Source organism: Octopus sinensis, linkage group LG6 (assembly GCF_006345805.1).
Source record: "Octopus sinensis linkage group LG6, ASM634580v1, whole genome shotgun sequence".
NCBI lineage: Eukaryota > Metazoa > Mollusca > Cephalopoda > Octopoda > Octopodidae > Octopus > Octopus sinensis.
In genome coordinates, this window is record NC_043002.1 from 55,205,458 (window position 1) to 55,214,526 (window position 9,069).

The window sequence follows — 9,069 nt, forward strand, 5'->3', positions numbered from 1 at the left end:
CACGAGTTTATTTCATTAATATTTCAGTTGTGAAAGAGAAAATGCTTTTCAAAATATCACTAAAACTGCGTGTCTTTACTTAGACTTAAGTGCTCCGGCATTGGGTGACGCATGAGGCAGTCAAAGTACTCCAGCAGGTGCCCGCGACTGAAGGTGACCCACTCTATATTTTGTGGACCTCGTCAAGCAATCAACAGAGACAGCTCCACTTACAGTCTGCTTTCTAAATACAAAGGATTAGTATCATGTACTCGGGGGAAAAAAAAACAAGTTACGAAAACAGAAATTAGGTATCATAGACTAATTAATTTGATACTTTTCGGTTTTACCCCTCCATTGTTATATGTTAATATAATATGAAGACAGAAGGATATTATTGCATGCAGGCCTTAACCTCACCTATGATTGGGGCGGGGTTAATGTAAAAGACAATGTAATGGGAGATTGTGTGCGATTGCATGATAGAACGCTATTGGTGACAACAAAACCGCAGCTTCTATTACAGGAGATCGTGTTACGTTGAGTCAAGTCTACTGTTGCTATAAACAGATTTTTCTTCTGCAATCAATAGCAACATTACTAAAGGGCTCAATAAATCACCATAATAATTGTTTTTATGTAGCGTAGTCAAAGTCAGACATATTCAAGTGGGGATGTTGTCAGTAAAGTAGGTCTCATTTTATTACATCAAGCTTAGAAAGTAAAACAGACGACATAACCAGATGTCGTCTGCCGAGCTACCAACCAGTAATTCTTTATCGTACAATCACAGCATAACAATACTGGCAAAATGTTATTTTTACCTGCAAACAACGGATGTTCTTTAAGTAGTTGTAGCTGTTCTCGTCAGGGTCTAATATAATATCTAGCTTGTAGTCGAGGGTTCGAATTGCTTCAATGGTGCTGTGGAGTCCACGACTAAGACAATTGTCAATTAACTCAGTTTTACCGAGCAGTAAATGATGGTATACCATCATAAATGAATGAAGATATCCACCTTCTGGGTGATGTCAACATGTAACAAGAAGTTTAACATCGAACGTTGTGTGCGCGCACGCATGCAGCTATGTCTGCTACTTTTAATGACGTTAATGTTGTTGTTTGTCCGTCTGTTTTCGAGGCCCGTTAAGCCTGAGTTTATTCTATGTTTCTGAGCTGTTTAAGTGTCGGAGAATACAGAAAATAACATCAGTTCGTCGCAGTATTGCCTTCTTTTTGCTTTTAATAAGGCCTTCTTTCTTGGTAATACTATAATATCCTTTCTTATCTGCGAAGAGGAAGTTAAGACCAATTTTTTTGAGATAAGTTCTTGTTCAATAAACTTTTTGAATACACACAAGACACTTGGTAGGCCAAACGAACAAATACATTCTTTGTTTCTCATCTCGGTTTTCCTCAAACAACGTCAGTTACATTTGTTGTTGGAGATAAGTTTTTTTTAAGCTATTCATTTATGATGAAGGCAATGGATAGACAGAAGTGAGAAAGTGCATCGAACAAAATGTTAGTTGTGCCTTCCTCTTCAATTTTTAGTTTAAATCTCATCGCGGTTAAGTTTGTAATTTCATCTTTTCGTAATCGATACAATAACAACCTCCATGCAATCACTGGCCCCTATCTTAAGAGTCGTCTACTCTCCTAAAATGTAGCCCCCCCCAGGTAATTAACAATCAATACTTTATAGTGTAAAATTGGACGAATGTTTATCTCTTGGGGTGGGGGCAATCGATTATATGCGTTTAAAAAAAATTGAAACGGTGCCTTCTGTATAATTTCGGTTACAATGCTGAAGACAAAGTTAAGGAAAGAAGACAAAGAAATTTGTGGTAATCAGTATTTTCCAAGTGGAAGAATCCTGCCAACTGATGAAAATTTCATCTATTCAACGGATTTAATAGTTTTAATTTAGGCACGAGGTCAGCAATTTTAAGGGAGAGGTCAAGTCGATTACATCGATCCCAATGCTTGACAGGTACTTTATTTTACTGACCGCGCTTGAATGAAAAGCACGTTTGACCTCGGTGGGGCTTGATCTCAGAATATAAAGCACAGGAAGAAATGTCGCGGAGCATTTTATCCGAAGTGCTAACCAGTCTGCCAGCTCGCCGCTTAACATACAAGGATAAATGGAGAGAACGCCCAGAGTTCGAGAGAATATATCGTCCCCGAACTCCAACAAAATGTATTGATTGCTACTTTTCTTTTGTTCACTCCCACGTAACACACACACACATATATATGTGTGTGTGTATATATACACATATATACATTCACACACACATTCACGCACGCACACACACACACTCGCGCGCACACACACATTCGCGCACTCACACGCACATACACATTCACGCAAGCACCCACACACACATTCGCGCACGCAAACACACACACATTCGCGCATGCACACACACACACACATTCGCGCATGCACACACATTAGCGCGCACACATTGACACACATTGACACACACATTCACATTATATATAGTTCAAATCTACAGAAAACAAAAGACAAAGACAGATGAGGAAACAACAAGCAGGTGTGTTAGTTTAACGCTGAGGAAGACTGGGAAAGTCTTTGACGTTTCGACCCTGTGCTCTTGAACAGAAGGGAATAAGAAAGAAAAGTGGAGAGAGAAACAGTGTGTAGAGATTAACGGTTCGATATGATGAAATGGCCGGGATTAACGGTTCAACATGAAATCACACACACACTCACTATATAATTATTCAGAAAGACAAATTTCAAGGTCAATAATACTCATCAAAGCCGACAGATATCTAAACACAGAGGGTAAATATAAGCCATTATAAATATGGGAACATATATATATAAGATAGTGTAATTCCGCACCCAAACCAAAGTCGGATAAAGAATTGGATAAATACAGACAAATCAAAAAGTCTCAAGTTGATGAGATGGCAGTTCACAATAATCAAAAAGGCCTCAAACGAATGCAATAAATACGAAAGAATCTTACGGCCGTTTCTGGGAATGTGCGAAGAAATGTGCAGGTAAATTTTTTTCAGCTTCATTAATTCACATTTCCTCCATTAAAGAGTATGCACGGAACCAGAATTTTAAATAAAATCATAAAATTAATCATGATATTGTAGGAATATGTTTAAGCAGTTGTAATTATATACAAATATAAAAATTTCATAAATTCCAGGATTGCAGGTCATTGAACAAACGCTCAAAGTATACAACTCCTAAGAATATTACAAAACAAAAAAAATTTATACTTTTAGAGCTAGTCCATGAAATATTTACGAATGTAACCTAGGACGATTTCAAAAATTGGTGAGGTAAAATCATTTAAAATGTATAGATTAATTAATTATTATACTGAGAAAAATTTCAATACGGAGGTTTTTAATCTGAAGGGATTAGCTCTAAACGTATAAATTTCATAATTTTTTTTTGTAATATTCTTAGTAGTTGTATATTTTGAGCGTTTGTTCAACGACCTGAAATCCCGTAATTTATGAAATTTATATACTTGTATATAATTACAACAGGTTAAACATGTTCTGACAATATCATGAATAATTTTATGATTTTATTAAAAATTCTGGATCCATGCGTTTTCTCTGATGAGGAAAATGTGGATAAATGAAGCTGAAAAATATTTACTTACGCACTTCTTCGCACATTCCCAGAAACGGCCGTAAGAATCTTTCGTATTTATTGAATACATCTGAGGACGTCCCTTTAAGTTTATTGGGAACTGTCATCTCATCAGCTTGAGGCTTTTTGATTTGTCTGAATTTATCCAATTCTTTATCCGACTTTGGTTTGGGCGCGGAATTACACACACACACACACTCTCCCTCTCCCCCCTTCTCTCTCTTGTGTCATGGCATACTCATGCCTTTGACGAATCATGGCTTATTCCTCCTCCATTTATTTCTGTCTCTCGCAACATCACCCAGATCCTTCTTGCTCTGCACATTCATTCTCTTCTTCATCCATTCGAACATCTTCATTCTCTGCCTTCCTCTTGCTCTCCTTCCCACCAACTCAGTCTCCACCATGTAACGCCCCATTCCTTCACTCTCTCTGAGAAAACGACCAACAAATCTCCACTCTCTCTCTCTCTCTGATAGTATCCATCAACTGTCTCTTCACTTGCATCTTCTTCAACACTTGCATCTTCTTCAACACTAGCATATTCTTCATTTGAGGACTCCCTTTATTGCCAAAGTTAAGTCTTAGAGCCACGGTTATTCCTTGTAGCCCTCTCAGGCATACCCTCAGCTGCTCAGATAGCCACCCTTACTAGCGATGCAGATGACACAAAAATCTCTCAGAGGATTCAGAAGCCTGGAAATATTGCGCATCTGCAATGAGAATTAGACGCAATATACCGGAAAATTCCAAGCCCTGTGCTACCAGCACACAAAGCTGAACGAAACGCAGATAGGATACACTCGCCCAGGAGGAATCTCAATCCCTGAATCAAAATCAGTGCGTGTCCTGGGCGTCGAAATGAGTATTGATGCATCTTTCCGGGTGCATAATATTAATTTGGCAATAAAATGCTTACGGCTAGCTGGATGGATCCTCCAAACTTTCCGAACGAGAAGCCATGATGGTCCTTTGGAGGGCGTATGTCCTCAGCGGCTTACACTACTGCTCCCGACTATGGTCACCTTACAGTATAAAATTAACGGCGGAATTCGAAGTAATCAAACGAAGCTGCATAAAGAAAATCCTCTCAATGCAACATGTCAGCCACTGGGAAAAGCCGAAAAAGTGAAGACTCTACTCTGTAGAACGAAGACGGGAAAGATATGCAGTGATATACACCTGGAAAATTATGGAAGGACTTGTACTTAACTTTAGCATTGAAAGTTGATACAGGGTGGCCCAAAAATCACAAAGGAGTCTAAAATTTTAATAAATTTGTTCTAATTACACAAGATGTGATTTTTCACACCTAACGTACATATATTTCCTATATACATTCTGTATAAGGTACTAAAAGTATTATAAATTTAAAATAAAACACAAATGAATTACTAACACTTTTGTGACTTTTGGACTACCCTGTACAAACAACAAAACGGGGGGGGGGGCTGCTGCATAGTGCCAAAGATCCGAACATCACCATCAAAATACAGGACCAGATACTGCAACAGCTTGGGCTTCAAGGGCCCACAGCTCTTCAATATCCTTCCAAAATGCCTGAGAGACCAGCATGGTGTGGATGTAGGGATCTTCAAAACAAAACAGGATCTCCTCCTGTCAAGGGTTCCAGACGAGCCTACCTCACGACAGGAAACACAAATGAGGGCAACAGCATCAAACTCCCTCATTCACCAAATGCCACATACCAGAGGAGGTTTCAAATAATGAAGGTGTAGCAAAGCCAATAGTAGTGCTCCAGCATGACCGCAGCTTTCGAGCTGAAACTGGTTAAAGAGTTATACCCCCACCCATATATATATATATCTAGCATGGCCACAGTCAAATGACTGAAACAAGTAAAAGAATATATAAACTTCATATAATCGAGCCATCCTTGGGCCTGAAGAGTAGCCTCCGGTATACGCCTCGCTTAGATATTTACCACTTCTGAGGTTCCGCTCGCTAAGAAACGTATGTAGTCCGGATTTTTCCACCCCATTCCTTAGCTCTTGGATTCTTATTCGCACACCCGGCAACCCTGGGAAAAAAATCCACAACCTTCCACCCCAATAAACCACTATTGTTCTTGAAAGTCGTTCTTTTTTCTTTTCATATTTTCTACGGATCGCTTGAACCTCACTTTCTTCCTACACCTTGATCCTTGGATCTTACACACACACACACGTTCATTCCTGCCGGGATATAGAGAAATCGTTTCAATTGATTTTAGACACCACCACCACAAACAATTTATTCCTCAACAACAAATTTTCTCCCAGATTTCTAGATGAAGGAATTTGAAAGTGTCTTGAAAGAGGAAAAAGTCTGCAGGAAAACCTACCGAGAATCGAACTCACATTCAATCATTTCTTTCTCCTTATATAAGTGTGCGTGCGTGTGTGCATGTGCTGTTGCTGGTATGTGCATTATTACGCATTTATTATACACTGAACAAAGAACTGGCCAATCCTATCACAATACTTGCTCGTATTATACATTAAACACATGGGCTACAAACATAATTACACACAGCAGAAGTAATAAAACAACAAAAACAAAATACTATTTACCATTATCGTCTCTGTAGCCCCAAGTACCAGCACACATGTTTCGCAGGTTTACGGTTGGTTCTAGGAGCGGCTGTAATATGTACTTTGGTGAAGAAAGTCTTCTGTTAATAAGAGAAACCGCCGAGAGAGTTTGCTGCGCTGTTGCTGATTTTTATAATGATTCAACTGACTGACACTTTGCTGTATGGTGCTGAAATAAGATCAGAGAGAGACAAAAATACGCAAGTGAGTTTATAAGTAGGCGAGCTGAACCAGATTGGGTGGGGGTTTGCCTGTCAACATTTTGTGGGCGTGATGCTTATATCTGTAGTTTCGTTTGTTCGTTGTTAGACCAACAGCGAAACAAAAAAGAAAACAAATCACAAGGAAACAACCTAAAAACAGTATATAATAATAATAATAATAATAATAATAATAATAATACATAGCTATTACATATGCATAGTAAGTGCCATCTGTTTATAAATGCACACTAGCATGAACGTTTTATAAAGTGAATGCACCGATTTACCGAAAGCGATGCTAAAAACAGCATCTTTGCAACGGAAGCCGGTTTTCGATTCTGAAATAAACCTCCCACTTTAGCAAACAGCAGCAACAAAACTCATGACCGTCAGTACTTCCAATTTCTCTACCTCGGTGCACATATAAGGTCTGTGTTTGTTTCCAGAGATGATTTTGGACAGGATAAGAAGGCGACGAACTGATAGAATCGTCTGTGGGTCGGGCGAAATGCTTGGCTGGGATTTCTTCCAACTGCTTACGTTCTGAGTTCCAATCCCGCCGAGGTCATCTTCGCGTTTCCTCCTTTCGGGGTCCTTAAAATGAGTACCAGTTGAGCATTGCAATCGAGGTAATTGAGTAGCTTCCCAATTCCACTAAAATTGCTGGCCTTGTGCCAAACTTTGAAACCATTCTATTGAGGAACCCAAGGCGAAAGATCTAGCGAGAGAAATAAGCATAATATGAGCGGAATCTGCATTCTGGTTTCACTACCAACCCGGAGCTATTCCACTTTATTTTACTTTACTTCAGTTGCTGTTAGCAACTTGAGAAATGAACAAACACCTTACAGCCCCATTCTCCATTCTCATGCATTTTTTTTTCTAAGAAATTATATTTCCAAAGGAATCCGGTTCCAGTCTATTAGCTAAGATGTGCTGAAGCTGGTTAATTGGGAATCCTCAGTTCGAATCTCCCCGTAGGAACAACATGGCGTGAGATGTGTTCCTCCCAAGATACGCCCAGAATATGTTACACGAAGTCCAATGATGAGGAAACGACCCAACTCGAATCTGAATTTCACGATATGGTTTCAATTCCTGCTTGAAAACACTTTGTCTACATCCCTATTACTCTTAGAGAAAGCCAGATGTATCAACATTCCTAAAATCGAGTCTTTGAAACCAGTTATGTGTGTGTGTGAATGAGGGGAGACTGAGATAAAAGACAGACAATTATGTAATCTTCATCCTTTTTTTCTCAAAGACATTAAGTAACCTTCAAGGATATGAAAATGAAATAATTTCAAATTCGATTTGATATTACAACCTCATGCATTGAAATTACAATCGTACCACCGTTTGGGTAACTTGGTAACTGCCATGATAAGAATTCTAAGATGGTTATTTTGTTGAAGAATTCTAAGATGGTTTTTGTTGCTTTTCTTCAGTGATTTTTAGAAAACGCCTTCTTCTCAACTAAATACAGACAACTCTTGCCATGCCAAAGGGAATTGGAACGTAAAGAATCAGAGCAAATATAGCAAAGAATTTGGTCCAATTCCCGAATAATTCTGCCAGTTCACTGCCTGCAATAGTTATTTATTTTATCGACCTCAGAAGAACGAACCGCAAACTTCGCTACGCCGGGATTTGAACTCAAACCGCAAAGAACCGGTCAAAGATAACGGGACGTTCTATTGTTTCTGTCATTTCACCTTTCATTAAATACCGATTAAACCTGGTATTCTGGAGTGGCAGGAGATGAAAGATTATGTCACAATCATGCCTTTTACGAGAGTTTAGTTATGAAATAGGAACTAGCAGAACCCGAAACCGGTTTCGATTCAACACCTGCCCGCGTCCATTTCTACTGTCCATACACATCAGGCCAGAGTAACTTAGATAGAAGTGTGATGCGGGTGACTACTTAACACAACAGCGCCCCACAACGAGCGATTACTGTAAACATAGATGGTGTGTGTGTGTGTGTGTGTGTGTGTATGTGTGTATCATTATCATCATCATTATCATCGTCGTTGTCGTCGTCATCATCATTTAGCGTGCGTTCTCCATGCTGACATGGGTAGGACGGTTTGGCAGAAGCTGGCCAGTGGAGAGCTGCTCGTGTTCCATCTGTCTATTTTTGGAATGGTTTCTATGGCTGGATACCCTTCTTAACGACGCCAACCACTTTACAGAGGGTACTGGGCGCTTTTACGAGAAACCGTTACGGGTGCTTTATGTGGCATCAACTCTAGAATCCGTCGGCTGAGAGAGGAATATAGACGACATGGTTGTATACAAGAACAGCCACGATTTTATTTATCTTAATTATTTTCTCAAGCACAGTAAACCGTCAGAAGTCTCTCTAAGATCATTAAGAAACGTAAGTAAAATGTTTTCGACCGAGAATCGAAACCGGGCCAACCAACATCATACCTTTGACACCATAGTGTCCACCAAACTTGACAACGTCACCAGCATCTTAATTTTTGTTGTTGTTGCTTGGTTAACAGGTCAAATTCATAAAGAGTGGGATTATAATCAGACGTTTTAATGTCAAGCAGATAGTGTATGTCAGCTGATGCGTGTGGGAAGGGAATGATGGGGACTTCCCCTCCCCCTGGCTGTGACACAG

The 9,069-nt window shown here is 39.4% G+C and overlaps 1 protein-coding gene across 2 annotated transcripts in view; it reads right to left on the reverse strand.

The window, feature by feature from the left end:
• The window catches only part of LOC115213348 (carbonic anhydrase 2), a 104,301-nt gene that overhangs the window by 24,514 nt on the left and 70,718 nt on the right, over positions 1–9,069 (reverse strand). For both annotated transcript variants that reach the window (XM_029782285.2, XM_029782286.2), the window contains exon 2: positions 6,208–6,397. In XM_029782285.2, coding sequence (XP_029638145.1) covers positions 6,208–6,244 — 37 coding nt within the window. In that variant the 5' untranslated portion in view covers positions 6,245–6,397. The remainder of the gene's footprint in view (positions 1–6,207; positions 6,398–9,069) is intronic.